This window comes from Corvus hawaiiensis, chromosome 9 (assembly GCF_020740725.1).
Source record: "Corvus hawaiiensis isolate bCorHaw1 chromosome 9, bCorHaw1.pri.cur, whole genome shotgun sequence".
Lineage (NCBI taxonomy): Eukaryota > Metazoa > Chordata > Aves > Passeriformes > Corvidae > Corvus > Corvus hawaiiensis.
Window position 1 is genome coordinate 11,815,698 of NC_063221.1, and position 18,732 is coordinate 11,834,429.

Here is an 18,732-nt window from a genome sequence, read left to right on the forward strand (position 1 = left end):
TCGGGGCGGCGCTGCTGCGGCTGCTGCTGCCTCTGGGCGGGGCCGGGCCGGGCCGGGGCGGCGCTGCTGCGGCTGCTGCTGCCTCTGGGCGGGGCCGGGCCGGGCTCGGGGCGGTGCTGCTGCGGCTGCTGCTGCCTCTGGGCGGGGCCGGGCCGGGCCGGGGCCCGCAGCGCGAGACGGCGCCTCAGGGCCGGGCGGCGCTTCCGCGGCCGCTGCTCCGCCGCGCTTGGCGGGCGGAGCGTCCCCCCGGGCCGGGTGAACACACCGGGTGAACACACCGGGTGAACACACCGGGTGAACACACCGGGAGTTCCGCGGCCTTTCAGGTACCGCGAGCGGGGCTGCGGGCGGGGCGGGCGCCGCTGACCGGGGCCTGCGCGGTGTCCGGGCGAGGGAGCGGGGAGGGACTGAGGGCTGCGTATCTCGGCGGAGCGCGGTGACAGTGCCGACGGGAAGGAGGCGAAGGCGGGGAAGAAGCTGGCGGGGCTGCTTCTCTGTGGCCCTGTTGGCTCCTGCAGCGCTCGGGCGGCAGTGCCGGCCTGGGCCGGGCCAGAGCGGGGTCCGCGGCCTGGCGGAGCCGCACCGAGGGGACCAGGCCGTGGCACCGGGCAGGGCAGGGATGTCCCTGCAAGTCTGGCCAGGGAGAGTTCTGCATGACGGTCGCGCTGGCCCATTTGTGGAAAAATACTGAAAACCGAAGTTCAGCAAGGAGGAGTGTTCGCATTGGCAGTAGTTCTCCAGGGATGAGCTGCCTGCACCCTTAGGAGCAGGATCTCTGAGGGAGCTCGGAGCGGGAACAAAGGATGGTGGAGCGGCAGGAGGTGTTGTGGCCATGCTCTTTTTAAAACAGTGCAGGCAAGGGGAACTAAGCCAAAGGAATGACCCAAAAGGTGACCAAAACCTGAACATTTCTCCGTTAAGTCGAAAATACATATCATACGTACACCGCAACGTATGCTAATGAAATAAGACTTGTACATGCTTTACATGTATGGCTGAAGTCCCTTAAACTGCACCCAATATGAAATGTCATCAACTGAAACTCCACCTTTTACCCTCCGTCAAAAAAACCAATATAAATACAGGTTGAGAGGGGCGGAGGTCAGAGGAGACTCCTCCACCTTTGTATCCTGGGACTGTCGGCGGGCTGTGCCTCTCTCCTCCCCCATAGGAATGCCTGTTGGGTAAGGCTCCAACACAGAGTGATCCCTCAGGGAATTCAGAGAGGCAGCTTCTGTTTGTGATTGTGCTTTTAGTCATCTCTCACTGTAACGTATTTGTTACTGGTTAATTGCTCATATTTTTTGTGTTCACGTGCTCCTGCAGACAGTGTGTTTATCACTGACAATCCAGCAAGAAGTTGCATTTTTGTTGCTCAACAAATGACGGTATTTTGCACCTGAGGGTTGTTGAAGGTTTCCAGACTGTGGTTTGGCCAGGAGAGTTTGTTGGGCATGACCAGCCTTACAGTGTGTCTGTCATGCTGTTTGTGAATCTGTGAGTGTGGTAGTTCTTATTGAAAGTGACTGGACTCACAGTGCTGCACTGGCTCTGTGCTTCCTTTTTTAGTGCTGAATTGGTGATTTCTCAGAATCAAAGCACAACCACCCCCAGCCCCTCTCATATCTGAGGAAGTTTATGTTCTGCAAAATCTTCTTCTTCTTAATGTGACGGAAAAAATTGTGTTACTCTTAACACAATACGCTCGTCGTGGAGTTCTGCATGGTTTATCATATTTAGCAGTGCTGAACTCTGTGCTACACACCTGCTGATAACAAAGTCTGGGGTATTGAGCCACTCGTATAATACAGTTTAATTGTTGCATATTATTGCCAACATTTTCGTTGGGGAAAAATATGGGAGTGAATTTAAACCTGCTTAAGAACTGAGTTTTTAAAAAACACCACTTGTACTTTTTTCATGTAAGATTGTTTCATTTTTTTCATACAGCATGTTACACCCTGACCTAAACATCTGAATTTCTTGTTATATTCAGTGATACAGGATGCTGTTTCCTTTGGTATTGTGTGCAGTTATGCTGATAGGGAGCTGTAAAGTTCAAGAAGATGAATGGATTGACCCCACTGATATGCTCAATTATGATGCAGCATCAGGAACAATGAGAAGACCTTACAAGGTAGAAGAAGAAAGGGTGCGTGTCTCTCTCAAGCAGCCACATGCTTTTGGAAGATTGCTCTTAAATGGTGATAGTAGATAATGATAGTAGTACAGTGTTTTTAAGGGATTATTATGTTGTACCTGAATCCATACACAGGAAAGTCTTGTGTGTCCATGGTTAAAATTGCAAGGAAAGAAATTGTGATCTATATTACTGTAATTAGCTCAGGACGTTTTCCTGATGAGCTTCTGTTGCACTCAGATCAAGTCATATCAAGCAGGCTTTTTGTATTTTCATAGGTGGTGCTTGATTTGTGCAGGTTGTGGCACCACAAGTTACTGCTCTGAGAAGGAGTGGGTTAAGCAGCTCTTCCTAGTTTCTCAAGTATAGTGCTAAATATCTTGAAAATCAGGTTCCTAACTGATAAAAGTTGGGGGAGTTAAAGTTAATTATTATATTTTATTTTAATTAACCAGTTTCCTAGCAGTAGGAGCCCGTTTCCCATTTCTCGTGTGAGACTATTGTGAAAGTCCGTGGTGTTTTGTAATGCTGGGCCTCGGTTTTCAGAAGGAAAACTGTACTTTTAATGATTCCTTAATATTGAAGAGAAGATGAAGTAGGAAAAAAAATAGTTTTAACAAGGTGAATTGTCTCTGTTGCCTTGTATGAGGAACTGACTCTAAATATCACGAGATGCATGTTGGTTATCTAGTGCATATGTGTACACGTGGCACTGTAAACTGGGGGTGGTTGTATGGGCACCCTTGATTCTTGCCATTATTCACCTTTCAAGTTTGGTTTTACAGTCTTCAGTAATACTGTTTAAACACTACAGAACATAATTCTCTGAAGCTTAAAAAATGCAGAGTGCATTATTGCTCTCCACAGCTTTCCTCATCACCCTCCAGCTGCTCCAAGTCCACCTGATAGTCATTAGCATCCCTAAGATGCAGCAGCAAGCTTTGGAGTCTTTAAGCCTGGAGCCCAACTGCTTCAGCTTTTATTAAAAAAGTAGTAGCTTTACTGCTGTCTCCCACAAAAATAGAACTACATAGTAAAGGAAAAAAATTACTACTTTGTCTTAATCCATCTTTTCAGGATTTCTTTTCTGCTCTGCAGTGAGTTTTTAGGTGGGTAGGCTGTGTGGGCTGCCCAAGCCTTCAAAACCAAACTTTGTTTCAGCATGAGTTCACTGATTAATGTGCTGTTGTGCTTCCCCGTGGAGACTTCCCTCAGTGTGCACACCTGGTTGTGTAGAAGCAGCACTGCCAAAACTGAGTCTGAGTAATGAACAGGAAACATAGTGTTCTGGAGCAAAGAAAGGCAGGCAGCCCAAAATGGGGTTTGTGTTTACTTGCAGTCTGGCTGGTGGCGTGGCCAGCTGGACTGGGAGTTTGCCTGGCTGGAAACTGCCCCTTTGCCTGCTGAGTCAGTTTTTAGCCAGTGCCATTATCTAATCTGATGCACTCAGTGGATCACCAGTGCTCAAAGGAGGGGAAAGGGCAGGTGGGGGAGGACAGGCAAGATTTCACCTTCTGCATGCATTTAGATAAACTCAAAGCAGTTCTCCGTCTGGAGCCTAAAATAACAGCAGAGAGGCAGCTGGAGTGTCATTGGGAGAGTATTAGCAGCAAAGATCTGTACTCAGTTTTTAGCTCCTTTGGTCTTTCTGAAGTGATGTGACTGTAGAGGTGTAGCAGGGCATGTTGGTCAAATTGTTGGATTCTAAAAATGTTTTTCTTCTGTAATTTTAGGGAAACTATCATGACTCTGAGGATAAGGCTCTGGATACAGTCAGTACTGAAATCTCACAAAGTTGTTCCAGGGTAATAGATTCCTTGCAACACAAGGTTTGTTCTTCAGACAATTTCCAGTGTTTTATTTTTTTTAATTAGTTCAGACATTTTCCAGTGTTTTATAGTTTGTGCTTTTTGATGATGCTCTTCTGGATAGTATCAAACAGGTGCATCGCTGGCATAATTTATGCTTTATGGAGGGGTAGCCTCTGTGCAGAGGAGAGACTGAAAGTGGCTTAATTCAAGTTGTTCTGCCTACAAAGGTCTGTTTCCTGACATATTTTATAATGTAACAAAATCAATAGGAGCTAGGGGCTTCTGTCCAGTGTCAACAGTTTAAAGGTGTGGTGCTGATGTTATCCCATGCTGTCAAGCTGTTCAGTCCTGTTTGATTTTAAGAGGTGGGTTGTGGGCATAGAGACCATGGCAGTGTGCAGTGGTACAGCTCTGAGGAGCTGCTCTCAGACCCCCTCCCAGGGTGTGGGGATGCTTGTGTGGGCACTGGGGCACTCGCTGCCCTCAGCCATTTGGATACCCAGTGGGATGTGTGTCATTTTAGTGGTGTTTCAGCTACGTAGGATCTTTGGCAGTTCTCTTTTTTTTTTTTGTCCCCCCGATGCAAACTTTAAATGCAAGGAGATCCAGATGTTCACATTTGTTTCTAGCCTTACTGAGGTCAGGATTTGAATATTCCTAGCAGATGTGAGATCTCCAGTACTGGCCAGTCCCATGGAAAGTAGTGTCTTCAGCAACTGCATACGCTTTTTATCTGGCATACTAATCATGGGATCATTGCTAAAATAAAGAAGTTCAGAAGTGCCCCTGTTAATCCTGAGTTTAATGTTGGTATGCTCCTATGAAGAAGCTGGTTTGAGCAAAGTGAGTAAAAGTGTCTTTTTCACAATTGCAGATTGCAGAATGTGAGAAGAGGACTGCCAAATCACATGAAAGCCGCAGCTTTTATATTTTTAAGCGATACTTGAATAAGATTTTAAATGAAGCTGGAAAACTTGGCCTTGTAAGTATTTGAATAGTCATTTAAAAAATACTTAATTAGAATGAATTCATATTACTGCTTCATGTAGCTCCAGTTACCAAGCATTGATTAATTATGCTGGTGTACTTTAAATGAAATGAAGGGAACTGATTGGCAAAGGACAAGATGATACAAATATGTGCATCCAGTACTGCTGAGGAGACACAGTTGCCATTTGATCTGTACAGCATCCAAAGGAAGGCTGTGTTTCAGTGTATCCAAACATCTGTTGCTGGGATGCAGCTATAGAAGCTCCTTGTTCTGCTCATGTTAATGGTTGGAAACTGGAAGGAGCTAGATTTGGGTTGTTGCAGATTTTTAAGGCCTGTATTGTAGCTCTACCATGTTAACCTGCAGAGGGTAGAAGTGAGGACAAGGTAGCATGGGAGGAGTACAGAGAAATTGTCCAAGCAGCGACAGGGATCAGGTTAGGAAAGCTAAAGCCCAGATAGAATTAAACCTGGCTGAGGGCAATACTCATAAGGAAGGGATGCCATCCAGAGGGACCCTGACAGACTTGAGAGGTGAGTCCATGCAAACCTCATGAAGTTCAGTGAGACCAAATGCAAGGTTCTGTACATGTGTTGGGGCAATCCCAGGCACAAGTATAGGCTTAGGTGGAGAATGGATTGAGACTGTCCCTGGGGAGAAAGACTTGGGAGTGCTGGTGAACCTGGCAATGTGAGCTTGCAGCCCAGAAAACCAAAGCACCCTGGGCTGCATCCAGAGCAGTGTGGGCAGCAGAGCAGGGAGGGGATTTTGCCCCTCTGCTCTGCTCTGCTCTGGTGTGTCCAGCCCTGGGGTCTGCAGTGTAGAGAAGAATATGGACCTGTTGGACCAACTCCAGAGGAGGCCACAAAGATTCTCAGAGGTCTGGAGCACCTCTCCTACAAAAACAGGCTGAGAGAGCTGGGGCTGTTCAGCCTGGAGAAGGCTCTGGAGAGGACCTTAGAGACCCTTTGAGTACCTAAAGGGGGACCTTATAAGAGGGACTTTTTACAAGGGTATGCAGTGCTAGGACAAGAGGGAATGGCTTTAAACTGAAAGAGAGGAGGTTTAGATTAGATATTGGGAAGAAATTCTTTGCTGTGAAAGTGGTGAGGCACTGGAAGAAGTTGTCCGGAGAAGTTGTGGATGCCCCATCCCTGGAAGCATTCAAGGCCAGGCTGGATGGGGCTTTGAACAGTGTGGTCTAGTGGGAGGTGTCCCTGACCATGGTGGGGGATTGGAACTAGATGATCTTTAAGGTCCCTTCCAACCCAGACCATTCTGTGATTCTAACTATCAAGCAATAGTAGCTTGTTAGAGTTTCCATGTAAGAATCACCTTATTACTTTCTTTATGCAGTGGTTTCAGCTGGGACAGAATGAAATTTCTTCCTGTAGCTGATGCAGTGCTGTGTTTTGGATTCAGTGTGAGAGCACTGTTGATAACACACTGGTGTTTCAGTTGTTTCTTCAGTGGTGCTTTCTCTAAGTCAAGAACTTCTCAGAGCCTTGTGCCAGCGAGGAGGTGCAGGAAGAGTTGTGGGGGAGCATGGCCAGGACAGCTGAGCTGAGCTGGCCACAGGGATGTTGCAAACCATGGCTGTTGTGCTCAGGATGAACTGGGGGAGTTGGCTGGGAGGGGCTGATCGCTGCTGGAGGACAGGCTGGGCTAAGGGGTCAGCTAAGGGAGCAGTTGTATTGTGCATCACTTGTTCCTCTGGGTTTTACTTCCTTCTTTCTCTCTTTTTCATGACTATAGTATTATTACCATCACATTTTATTTTGTTTCAATTATTAAACTGTTCTTGTCTCAGCTCATGAGGTTTACCTTTTTTCTGATTCTTCTTCCCAGCAGGAGGGATATTGGAGGAAGTGAGTGGCTGCATGATGCTTTAGCTTTTGGCTGGGCACTTTATTGTCTTTGGAGATTTTTTCTATTAAGAGGTAGAATTGATTTTTAGTAATAAGTAAAATTACTGTTAAATAAGGAACATATTTAGCAATGTAAAACTTATTTTAGTATTTAATAGCTTATATCTGTATTATCCAGTCATGACTGAAGCACACATAGTGCATATGTAATTATTACTTGTTAATGAGCACTGGTTTTGAAATTTTAGTGACAGGTGAGATAATTCACTTTATTTTTTAGGGTTTTTGCTGTAGAATTTAAGGATTACAAACCAATTGATTTGTGTTTCATGTAGTTTAGATGAACAAAAATGTTATAGGATCATAGTGTGCCCCCTGTCCCATGTTTTCATCCTGCAGTCTGCTTCTGAAGGGTGCTGGTACAGAATGAATATGATAGGTTTTTGCCTAGGGATGCACTTCTATTTCCAAATAAGCAGCTTTTAACCATTGTTTTGCTTTGCTTTGAATTCAGCCTGAGGAAAGCGTGGGCTACGTCCATTACGATGCTGAGATCATTCTTACAAGACAGACGTATGTGGAGATCCTTAGGTTTGTCAATGAGGAAGCCTGGCAGCCAGGTGCCCTGGATGAGGCACTGAGTGATATTTTGATAAATTTTAAACACCATGATGATCAAGCTTGGAAGTGGAGATTTGAAGATGCTTTTGGAATTGATCTATATAATTTGTTTTTGGTAAGAGAATGAAGGTTGATTGTTGGTTTTAATTGCTGTTTTCTTCGGTTTCTCTGTGCAAGGCTAGTCAATTAATATTACCATCTTAACTCCACACATAAAGCCGTCCTTTCCATCATACTTTTAGTAAGTCACTTTTCTTTTATGGTTGCTGAAGGATGTATTTGCTCTAAGAAGGAATTCAAGTTTTTTATTTGTGTGGTCATCTGCTCTTATTGTAGCTTTGGTTTGGGGTTTTTTTCTGGTGTGCTTTTTTTTTCTTGTCTTTTATATCTGTGTTGCCACTCATTATGCTCTAGCACTTTCTTATCATTAGAGCTGACACCTCATGCATTATAGATTTTCCAGGTTTGTCTCTTGTTCATGTAGATGTTGAATCTGTTGGTTTCTGCAAGAGTTGGAATGTATTTATATTGAGCCAAGTATGTATTTGAACTCCTATAGGTCAGAGGCTTCTGCAAATTTTGTGGAAAAAATTGTGTAGTGTTGGAGAGGAAAGGATGACTGGGAATTATAAAGTGCTAAACTGAGGATCTCTAATAAGCTGAAGCTTTCTGAATAAATCTTTACAATTCAAAATACGCTGTTTTATGCTGACATAATCTTGCATGTAGCCTGTCTAGATCTGAGGGGTCCCTGGAAGCCAGATGACAAAAGCAAGCTGTCAGTAACCTCTGATAGGGGTCCTCAGGTGGAAAGACACTGAAGTGCTTCTCTGAAGTCTTGCTGCTGGTACCCAAACTGTAACTTTGTCTCTTAACCAAAGTGCAGGAGTTGGCAGCAGTTGTTCTGTGGTTCATGGCAGGCACAAACCGCTCAAGCACTGACTGACAGCAATTTGATAATTTAGAAGTGGGGTCACTAATGTAACAAACATCCTAAGGAAGAAATAACTAAAGATCACAAGAAGCAAGTGAGCAATTGCAATGTAAGGCTGTGATAGGAATGAATACTAGTACTGCCTCAAAACTGTTCTGTCTTGTACAGATGGGCTGTGGAACTGAGGAAACACTTCTCAGCTATTCTGTGTAAATGGCACTAGTAAAAACAAAAGTTGGAAGTTTCTTCATGTGTCCTGTCAGTAAGCTTGGAAAATTCCAAATGTGGGTCATAATTTTTTTCCTCTTTTCTTTTTCAGCTACTCTTGTGCTTAGTGTGCATTGTAATTGTAATAGCTACAGAACTCTGGACACGTATTCTTTGGTTTGTTCAGCTAAAACGTGTTTTATTAATAAGCTTTTTCATCAGTTTTGCATGGAATTGGCTTTACTTGTATAAGGTAAGTTCTGTAATCCTAATGGCTTTTTGGCTTAAAACTTTACAGTTATGATGGAGTTAAGGTTACTTAGTTCCTTTGGTTAGTTTACATAAAGCTCTTAACTAACTGCAGAATAAATGGATAAACATTTTATTTTACATGTTTATGGGTGTGTTAGGCTTAAAGAACGAAAGAAACCCTGACAACTTTATCCTGCTGTAGAGGTGCACAGAATTCAGAGAGCACTAGAACTCTGATTTCACCACGTGGGCAAGGCAGATGTGACCTCTAACTAAAGCAGCTTGGTAGAAAAGTTACACAGAAATACATTATGAGGAGGCTTTTTCTTAAAATTCCCTGGCAGAAAGTGTGTTTGATGCGATAGACCAGATAAACGCTTCATTAATGGTGATGAAGTGGCTGATGGTACAATAGGATCAGTTTTATTGAGGAGGAATTTAAGCTACCAGATCATAGCCCCACCACAAAATCTGCCCCTCACATCTTATCATCAGGATTGAGCTGCAGCTTGTCAAACCCAGGGATAGCAGAGTGCTGGAGTGGGATGGCTCTGGCACAGGAGTGGAATGCCACTTTTCTAAAGAAGGAGACTTTTCTAAATACATATTACATGGGGAATTGCCATTACAGGGGGACAGTGGGGAAATTCTCATTTACATGGGGAACCACCCCAGGCCTGCTGAGAGCAAACACAGATAGCTGAGGAGCAGCACTCGTGGCTGCAGCCTGCTCACTGTGTTTCCCATCCCTGCTGTTCCTGCAGCTGGCTTTTGCTCAGCACCAGGCAGAGATTGCCAAGATGGGGCAGTTTGATAATGTCTGTGAGGAGAAGCTGGACTGGCGGGGAAGTCTTATCGGTGAGTACTTGTGTTGGTACTTTGCAGTAGTAGTTAAAATCACAAAATACCAATTCACAGTATCCCAGAATATTCAGATTTCTTCATTAGTAGTACAGGGAATTTTTCTACAGTACATGATTATGTGATTTTACCCTTTTTCCATCCCATAGAACTTTGTCTTCTAGGCCTTGGGAGGAGAGCTGATGACAGCACTGTACTTGGAGCATGTCGTGGTGTTATGTCTAACTTCCCCATGTTTCCCCAGCCACCATCCCCAGTACCATTCAGTGCCATTTACTGAAGACAGACAGGCAGAGTTCAGGACAAGGATTTTTTTTTTCATGTATCAGGCCTGTGAATACAATGGATTTCAGGAATTGGATCTGTAATTCTTTACTCAAGTGTTAGTATTTTACAGAGAAAGCTGATTTTTTTATTAGCTGTTCTTTCTATCCAGTGCGATAGCAAGTAGATGAAGGGTGGCAGCTCTTACAGAGTGCTTGTTATGGTCTTCCCTTTGTAATTTCTTGACTCTGATCTGTTTTTGATAAATGTTAATGATTTATGTTCTGACTGCAGTAAAACCAAACTACAGAAACACTGATGTCATACATCACTTGTTTATAATGTAAAAATTCCCTTAAGAAGACTTTCTGCTTGTAACTAAAATAGACCCTTGAATCTAGCAAGCAAAATAGACAATTTCAATCTCCTGCAGACTGGCAGATGAGCAATAACACAGAATGATGCTGTGTCAGTAGCTGTGAACACAGTGTGCAAGTTCACAGTTTCCACAGATGTGACTTTTTTTCCCTGAGGCTTCTGGGGTACTAAGCTCACCTAGAGAGCTTTCTTGATTATACATGGCAAAACTTCAGGTTCTCCTCTTTCTTTCCAGCCTTCCCTCTCCTTCCTGCATCCCCATGACTGGATAAACTGTACTGCCAAGCTAATCTCAGATGTGTAAAAATAAATCTCAGTTCTGAACCATATCTAGAAGAGTTCTCTTCCATCTGTAACTGAAATGCTACTTTCTGTATTACTGCTGTGTCACAAAATGTATTTTTAAGTAGTAAAAATATGTCTCTGCTTTGACTTCAGAATGGCTTAGAAGTACATGGACGTTTCAGAACGATCCCTGTCAGAAGTACTATGAAACTCTGCTTGTAAATCCTATTTTGCTGGTTCCACCAACAAAGGTATGCCAAGCCCAATGCGACTGTTCATGTTTGTTGTTTGTGTGCCAACACTGGTTTGTTGTTTGTATTTTTCTAGGCCTTGGCAATAACTTTCACCAACTTTGTAACTGAGCCTTTGAAGCACGTAGGACAAGGTATTGGTGAGTTCATCAAGGCACTTATGAAGGAGATACCATTAATTCTGCAGGTTCCAGTGCTCATTATGATGGCTCTGGCTGTCCTGGTTTGTATACATTTCTCTTATATTTAAAAGCTCCATTTTATTTTTTATATATTAAATGTATTTATATTTAAGTATTATCTATTATATTACTTACTTACTTGTACAGTTGAACAGATTTCTTAGTACAAATGAAATTACTTGTACAAGGGAATTTTTTCTTGACAAAGACTTCGTACTACAATTGGTCTAGGAATTAAAATAGCCAAGTTTTGTATTCAAACCATATTCTTCTCCCACTCCCCAAGAGGGATATAATAGCATTGAACTGCTTAAAATCTTAGACTCTCTGACAGTTTATTGCACCTTAGTTCCCATTTCTTCTTTGAGTCATTTACACAGTGAGGCATCTAGTTGGCATTTTGTACACAAAAGCATTGAGTTAGAGCCTTAAACATCTTTAATGTAGCACCAAGAAGGAACTGCATCCAGCCCGGCAGTTCCTGCAGCATGGTCAGACTGCAGCATGCTGGAATTGGAGCTGTTTTCTTCACCTGAGCTTTTCTTCCAGAGTCTTTCAGATATGTGACACTGAAATCTGTGTGAAAACCATAGGCTGCAGATATTTGGTGTTTTGCTCAATTTGGTTTTTTTTCCTCTCCCCCAGGCTTTTTGCTATGGTGCAGGATCATCAGTGTCTGCATTAAGATATTTAACGTCTTCTCAGAAGAAAAGTCTTCCTCTGCCTGCGAGTCAGCAGGAGCAAATAGCCTTCGGGCAGTACGAAGGGAGGCCAGCAGATGAGTATTATTTGCAGAAGCATCCTTCTGTCCCCAGAGGCCACCAGGACAGAGGGGATGCCTCCACAAGGCCTCTCCCCACGGCGAGACCGGGCAATGGCAGCAGGAGCCCGGACACGGCGCACACCAGCGACAAGCCGGATGCACAGGTACCAGAGTCCCCCAGGGACCAGAGTCCCACAGACCAGCACCTGCTGTGACTCCTGGTGCTCTGGGAGGTGGCATTAAACTGAACAGATTGCAATGGCACCTGCTAGAACACATTTAAACAAGAAGCTTAACCCAGATGTGGGAGAGAGAGGAATTAAGGAAGTACATATTCCCCTAAGAACAGTTTGATAGAGGTGTCTTGGATGTGTTTCTTCTGGAAAAATACCTTGCAATGGCTAACTGTGTCAGGAAACTACTGAATTAAAACTCTTTAAACACAACTTCAGTTTTGAGAGATCAGTACTTGGGTCAGCCTGGGCAATCATGATAACCCACAGAAGAAGGTAAAAAGCAGTGCTGACGTTCCTGTTAACTATAGAAAATTCAAACCACATTTATACTCTACATTATTTACAGGTTCTGTTTCCCCAGGAAAAAATATCCTTGTCTTGCTTTGGATGAGCTCTGCCCCCTGAGCTGGGATGCACTTGAAACAATAGATGCTGTCACTTTAGACTGCTTAATTAATAGATTGTTATGATTTTTTTGCAGAACAGATTGTACACTGAATCTGAAGTGCATAGACTTGGAAATCTCAAAGCTGAAAACTTGAATGAAGAACCTGCACTTGAGCAGCAAAAACAGGAGACAGGTAAAGCTGAGGGAGAGACTGGAGAAAATGGTGACCCTAATAGAAACCTAGAAGGGAAAAGTTCTGCTATGGAACCATCTGAAGAGAAGAAAAAGATTGTTTTACATGACTCCCAGGAAAGAGACTAAGGAAGACCCAAGCTTTTCGTAAGTTTTCTCTAATCTTTACTTGTCACATGCTTGCTAATTCTGCTCTCATTCTCAAGCGTAGAAGAGAGAACAACAGCAAGCTGGAAGGTGAGGTTGTAAAATCTGGGAGAGTGAGTAGATGTACCGTGTCTGGAATCTGAAATAAAGGTGTAAATAAGATGATATGCCTTTAAGTGGCCAAAAAACCCCAGGCTCATGGAGTGTTGCTGCTTGTTGGAAATAAGGTTTGTGTAGTAAGTTTTGAGTAATTCCCATAATACTAATTCCTAGCTCATATGGCTCAGGTCTGTCTTTAGGTTTATGTTCTTTAAAATCAGTTTGCTTCTTGTCAGCTGGGTTGTAGGACAGCCTACGGCTTTCCTCCTGGTGTCATGATTTGCAGCGAGTGAGACCCTGAGGTTGTAGCAGTGGTTTTTAGGGCAAGGACCAGGAACTACCCTGGGGACATTCCAGTGGTTGGTCCCCAGAACTCTCCCAGCACAGCCTGTCCTTCGCCAGAGCAGGAGAGGAATTGAGGTCGGGTACAGCAGGCAGCAGCTGTGTGTGACACTGGAAATTGAGGTGCTGCAGGAACTGCCCTGGGCCTGTGTGAGTTGGTGCCCAGTGCCCACCACCCCTGTGATTCCTGGTGCATGGGCAGGTACCACGCAAGCTGTAGAGCAGCATGAGCAGCTGTCTCTTGAAAGTAAGTACCCCTTGAAACCTTCTGCTGATTGCAAAACTGTTCTGAATTAATGTGGGAAACAGTTAACTAAATATTACCAAAAAACCCATCATGTTTCAAAAATCTATTCTTTATTAAACAGAATGAAAACTAGGGTTTAATTTTTTTATAGAAATGATTGTTTCTTCCAAACTCTGTTTCTGCAAAGAGACTAAATACTGAAGCTATTTCTCCTTTTTTTTTTTTAATTATTTTTTTAAAAAAGTATAAAAGAAAACAGGACCTTTTTTCAGGAGGTACAAATCAAGGGGAAAAAAAAATCAAGTTTTCTTTAAAAAGAACATAAAAATTCAGGTCTTATACTAGATTGAGACAGTGGTAGAATCCACTTGAGCAATGAGAGAATTGACAGAGAAAAAAAATCATCATAATTGTGATAGACTAGAAACAAGAGAGAGACCCAGTACCTCAGACACTGCTCTTAAAGCAGCTGCCACCTGCAGGAGCAGGGAGGACTCTAGAACTACTGCTCAGGAGTGTGATGCTGCTGCTATTTCTGTGAAAAACCAGGAGAAAGGAGACAAAGTTACTAACTGTAGTCATCTTAAAAAAGGCAAGTGTGCTTTTCCAGCAAACCAAAATGATCCCTGGATGCTGCTGTACAGTACGTGCCTCTGGGGGGCTTCAGCTGGAATTGGGTCCCTTTATAGCCGAGGGTAAGTGGACTCTCTGTTCATCCATTCTCTTCCCTTGCGAGCGTAAAATCAGGCTGAAAAAATCCTCATCTGGCACAGTGGGGCCTTTGGCAGCTCCTGGAGGAGCACATCTCTGATCATCCAGTCTAGAACCCTACAGACAGACCAAGCAGTAAAAACTGCATATGTACAGGAACATACATAGTAAATGAACAATATTAAGTGAAAAAGCTACTAAAAGCTTTTGTTTTCAGGTTTAAAGCTAGTAGAGAGATTTAATTTTTAAGTTTTGTTTGAAGTTAAACATGCCAAATGAAATTGAGTCCAAGTGTAGATAAAATGGTTCCTCTGACAGACTTGTCCACGTGTATCTGAAAATAACCCCCCAGATCAGTTCTTTAAAATAGTGCAAAATGAGATTTAAGTGTCCTTTGTCTAGAAGAAGAATTTTAGCATTAGTACAGGGTCTTTCTAGTCTCAAAACAACAGAAAGGATGGTTGGCTTCCTTTCCTTACATGGGTACTAAGAAATGGCCACAGTGGTGTGAGGTTTGGGAAGGCCCCTTGCCTGCAAACCCTGCTGGACTGGGGGCTGTGCTCCTTTCACACAGCCACCCTCCTTGCCAGCTTCTGCAGGCTGGGGGCTGCCACAGGCACAGCAGGGAAGGGGTGTTCTCTACAGGAACAGGCTGCTGCTGGATGGCAGTGTGGCCACAGGAGGAAAAGCACAGCTTTCAGTGGTGGATGGACCTGGGACAGGCACCCTTGAGACAAAAAGGCTCAAAAGACAGCCATCCTTCTGTGCTTGTTTAAAGCAGGAGCATCTGTTCTGATTAGAGGCGATTAAATATTTTTCCATTCCTAAATGAGACAGAATATTTCTAGATTCTTTGCTTGACTCACAGAAGGAAACAGACAAGCTGCTACAACAGAACATGGTATTCCATCAGGTTGATGAACACTGTCACCATCAGTGAAGGTTCAATTCCACGTGCTGCTTTCTCACCCAGGCCACCATACTGACTGACCTCTGAAGAACTCAGCATCTGAATTTTGTATTTTGGGATGCTTATCAACCCATCAGATAAACCAGCACGTCTTTTTTTAGTTAACTTCTTTTTGGTCTAATTGGTATACGCACCGTGTTCTATTGACCATCAGTCACCTCACTTGTATGTTGCTATAAGCTGTTATCAGTTAAACTTAACCTCATGGGAATGATGACCACTATTACCACCAAAACCTGGATACTGAATTCTTTCAGCTGATAAATTAGGCTTGCTGGTTTATCAGGTGCCCTCCTTAGTGTGCCAAATCTAAACACTTAAAACCATTTTACACTCCTTGTAATAGCCTCACTTGTTTTCCTTCACTTTTTAATCATTTCTTACTTTTAATAGTTACCATGGTATAAATACCAAAATTATACTTACTAGACAATGGATAATTAAACAAACAGACAAACCAGCAAAGAAGAATTGTCCCAAAACTTAAAAAAAACTCCCAGCCCTAATCTTTTGTTCTCTTATGTTCCTCCTTATCTGCCAGATCAATGTGTATCTCAAAGCACATGATAAACTAAGTGGCTTACTTGCAGGAACTCAGTAGCAGGAGGCACAAATGAAGTCCCCAGAGACAGAAACTGAGGAATTTGTTGTTAAGCACTTACCTGGCATTTAATCAATATATCAAAGAAGTCATCATCCAGTTCCCTGTTGTTGCTGGCCATGAGGTGGCCCAGCACGGCCTGGCTGCTGTGCTGCCGGAGCCGCAGCCCGGGCAGCTCGCTGAAGCTGGCGCGCTGGTCGTCGAGCCGGCGGCTCTGCGAGCTCGCCAGCAGGTCCAGGAACTCATCCGTGTGCGGGGACACCACGGACGTGGAAAAGGCTGGGCAGGACAGACAAAACAAGTTAGCCTAGGGGTAAATCCATTGCTGTAGTGAGTCTTGCATGCAAATACATTTTGAAAATAGTATTTGGCAAAAACTCAAGTCAAATATAGATTTTACTTTTTAAAAATTACATTTTATCATTGTTTTAGGTGGAGTAGAGGATGTTGCCACTGAAGCAGCTGAGAGTCTGTTCTTCTCCTGGAAGCAGCACCTCTGATCATCCATCCTGTTACTCTGGAACCGACTCAGCAGATCAAAAAAGCCTTCATCTGCCATTGTCTCCCGACTGCTTTTCTGAAAAGGAGAAGATTTAGGGGTATTTGAACTTAAGAGTACCTACAGCTGGGACAACTGCAGCAGAGTTTTAGTCTAGTGATACGTTTGATATTTGTGTATCTGAAATTTATTAAATGAATTTTTTTAGTCAACAGCTTCTATAGCCAGATATCATAGGAGGAGATGCTAATGATAGGGCAGCATTTTGGAGAGTAAAATACATTAGAAATGTTTCATTCTCTGAAATGGAAAGAAACAGTGCTCTGATCATGGTACAATTGCAGTTACTCCTCCGCAGCCATTAATCCAACAAAACCCCAAATGCCCATGAGAGGAAAAAGAAACAAGAGCAGCAATGAATAGTTGTCATTGTCTCCTCAGGTCTATGACAAAATGACTCAGTTCTTTTATGTTGAACTGACTTCTCTCAAGAGCATAATAACCTAAAAAGTATGTCCAAAATATCTCTCACTGCCTGAATCAGAAAAACAAGATTTTGTTAAGTTTGGAGAAGTGTGGTCTAGAAGAGACTTAGAAATAAAATTTATGTGCAAGCTGAGGTCTAACTTAAAAACATCCACCAGGAATAAAATGTTGCACTAGTAGGAAAATCTTAAAGCTGGCACCATCCCTGAGAGAGCTGTAGAGTGGCCGATTCTGCATTGGTTTAGAGCCACAGTTTAAATCAAGTTAAACTGACCAGGACAGCTGCAGAAGATGTTTTCCACAATTCTAATCACACAAAGATTAGTAAAGGCCACGATCTCCACAGCTCACCACACCTACCCTCTGAGAGTTTGGAACTCGATGATCAATAGAATTACTGGCATCCTGCAAAACTTTGGAGGTGGTGCCATTTTTGTACTTCTTGCCTTTCAGTCGATTTACAAAATGAAGTTTTGCTGAAGTTTTGGCAACCAGTGGTTTCTGTTTAGCAAGAATCTCACTATTCCAGTTCGGAACCTAAGAAAACAAGAGTCAGGAAATTGAGCCTTCTGGTTTTATTTTACCAGTACTGTTACCTCTTACTTGCTGCTGCTTTTGCTTCCCAAAATGAGGCAGCTTTACATTAAATTTGTTCATGCAGCCATGAGGATGTGGTTATAATTCCTGAGCTGCTGTTAGCAGAAGCAGGTTAGTGCTGTTACTGGTCAGTCTGCAAACTGAACTGTGGTGTAACACCTGATGGATTAAAACATGATCAAATAGTGGTTTTAATTAAACACACTGAAATTGTCCTTGCTGACTGCAGTGCAGGAAAGGCAGTTAAGTTCTGAACTGCAGGCACAGCTGGCATTTCCCACCTGGCATTTTCAAAACTGGAAAGAAAAACACAAAAAAACCTCCACTCTATATTACAAAGTGTTAGAGCAAAACAAACCCTTACACAAATGCAGCTACTCAACCAGCCATCCCTGATGTACACAAACTTCCCAATAAAGATTGAAAAAAAGAGGGAGACAAATGGCAGCACAAGAATGAACAGGACTAACCATTTCCTTTCACTAAACAACAGAATGGATAGCGTTATCAACCTGACAGATTTTTCCTAAAATTTCCTCTAAAATAAACAGAATTATCCACAACTGACAGACTCTTGTAACTCAATAAAAGCAAACCCTTTTTTTCCTGATTCAACATCAGAAATCATGAGCAGAGTCACAAATCTTCCAGCAAACACTGCCGACCAGTGGATTTCCTTTTCAAGGCTTTACTGAACACCAGCATATGGACTTTGAGAAGATGCCATCCTGTACAGTCAAACCCCAATGCTCAGGTCAGGGGATGTTCTACACACCAGACATTTATGGAAGGAATTTGCAGAATCTACTCAACAAGTACCTTGAAGAAAACCCTTCATAAGCACTAGACTGCAACAGTAGATTAATGCCAAAAATCTACAGGACACATTTCAGTGTATTCAGGGCACAGACTGTTAGAGGATACATATTTTAAAAGTGCTCCCAGATAAAAAGATTCAGAGAGTAAGAAAAACCCAGCTGATAGCGGCCAAAAGCTTAGAAGGTTCCCTGCAGACACCTTGCCCTAGACTAAACACGGAGTCTTGCTAAAGCAGTACCCAAAGAGGCTTTTGAGCACCAGTGCCAACCTCAGCTGCACTGACTGTCCACACACTTTGAGATTTTATTGCCTGTTTGATTAACAGGCTTTGCCTCACCTGAAGAGACTGGAATTAGATATCCCAGTGTGGAGGGAAAAATACCAAATTCAGTCTGCCACTGGAGTCATTTATGCAGAACTGCCAGCCCACTGCTGAAAGGCAGAATTTGAAGGAAATCTCTCATAGACTGGCACAAGGATTTTAACCAGGAACTCCCATCTCCAAGAGATTTCTCTCAGCTTTGGGGGAAGTTGCTTTGCCTGTCTGTGACTCAGCTGCAGCATTTCTGAAATAGCATCCTTACTCAAGA

The 18,732-nt window shown here is 43.2% G+C and overlaps 2 protein-coding genes across 8 annotated transcripts in view; one reads left to right on the forward strand and one right to left on the reverse strand.

The window, feature by feature from the left end:
* Positions 1 to 162: 162 nt before the first annotated feature.
* Positions 163 to 16,452, forward strand: CLCC1 (chloride channel CLIC like 1). Of its 4 annotated transcripts, XM_048313649.1 has the most exons (13): positions 212 to 255; positions 295 to 326; positions 1,997 to 2,152; positions 3,874 to 3,969; positions 4,826 to 4,933; positions 7,325 to 7,546; positions 8,685 to 8,825; positions 9,589 to 9,682; positions 10,766 to 10,863; positions 10,940 to 11,086; positions 11,691 to 11,972; positions 12,526 to 12,771; positions 16,174 to 16,452. In XM_048313649.1, exons 3-12 carry the CDS (start codon positions 2,006 to 2,008, stop codon positions 12,751 to 12,753), a joined length of 1,563 nt encoding a protein of 520 aa, XP_048169606.1. In that variant the 5' UTR covers positions 212 to 255; positions 295 to 326; positions 1,997 to 2,005; the 3' UTR covers positions 12,754 to 12,771; positions 16,174 to 16,452. The 4 variants fall into 4 exon arrangements, with proteins under 4 accessions (XP_048169607.1, XP_048169609.1, XP_048169610.1 ...); XM_048313650.1 differs by having other exon boundaries at positions 163 to 326; positions 1,997 to 2,137; XM_048313652.1 differs by lacking the exon at positions 10,940 to 11,086 and having other exon boundaries at positions 163 to 326.
* Positions 13,548 to 18,732, reverse strand: part of GPSM2 (G protein signaling modulator 2) — a 28,448-nt gene continuing 23,263 nt past the window's right edge. For 2 of the 4 annotated variants that reach the window (XM_048313646.1, XM_048313645.1), the window contains exons 12-15: positions 17,087 to 17,263; positions 16,156 to 16,318; positions 15,803 to 16,020; positions 13,548 to 14,287 (exon numbers count right to left, since the gene is read on the reverse strand). In XM_048313646.1, coding sequence (XP_048169603.1) covers positions 14,123 to 14,287; positions 15,803 to 16,020; positions 16,156 to 16,318; positions 17,087 to 17,263 — 723 coding nt within the window. In that variant the 3' untranslated portion in view covers positions 13,548 to 14,122. The remainder of the gene's footprint in view (positions 14,288 to 15,802; positions 16,021 to 16,155; positions 16,319 to 17,086; positions 17,264 to 18,732) is intronic. The other 2 variants (XM_048313648.1, XM_048313647.1) reach the window with 1 other exon arrangement.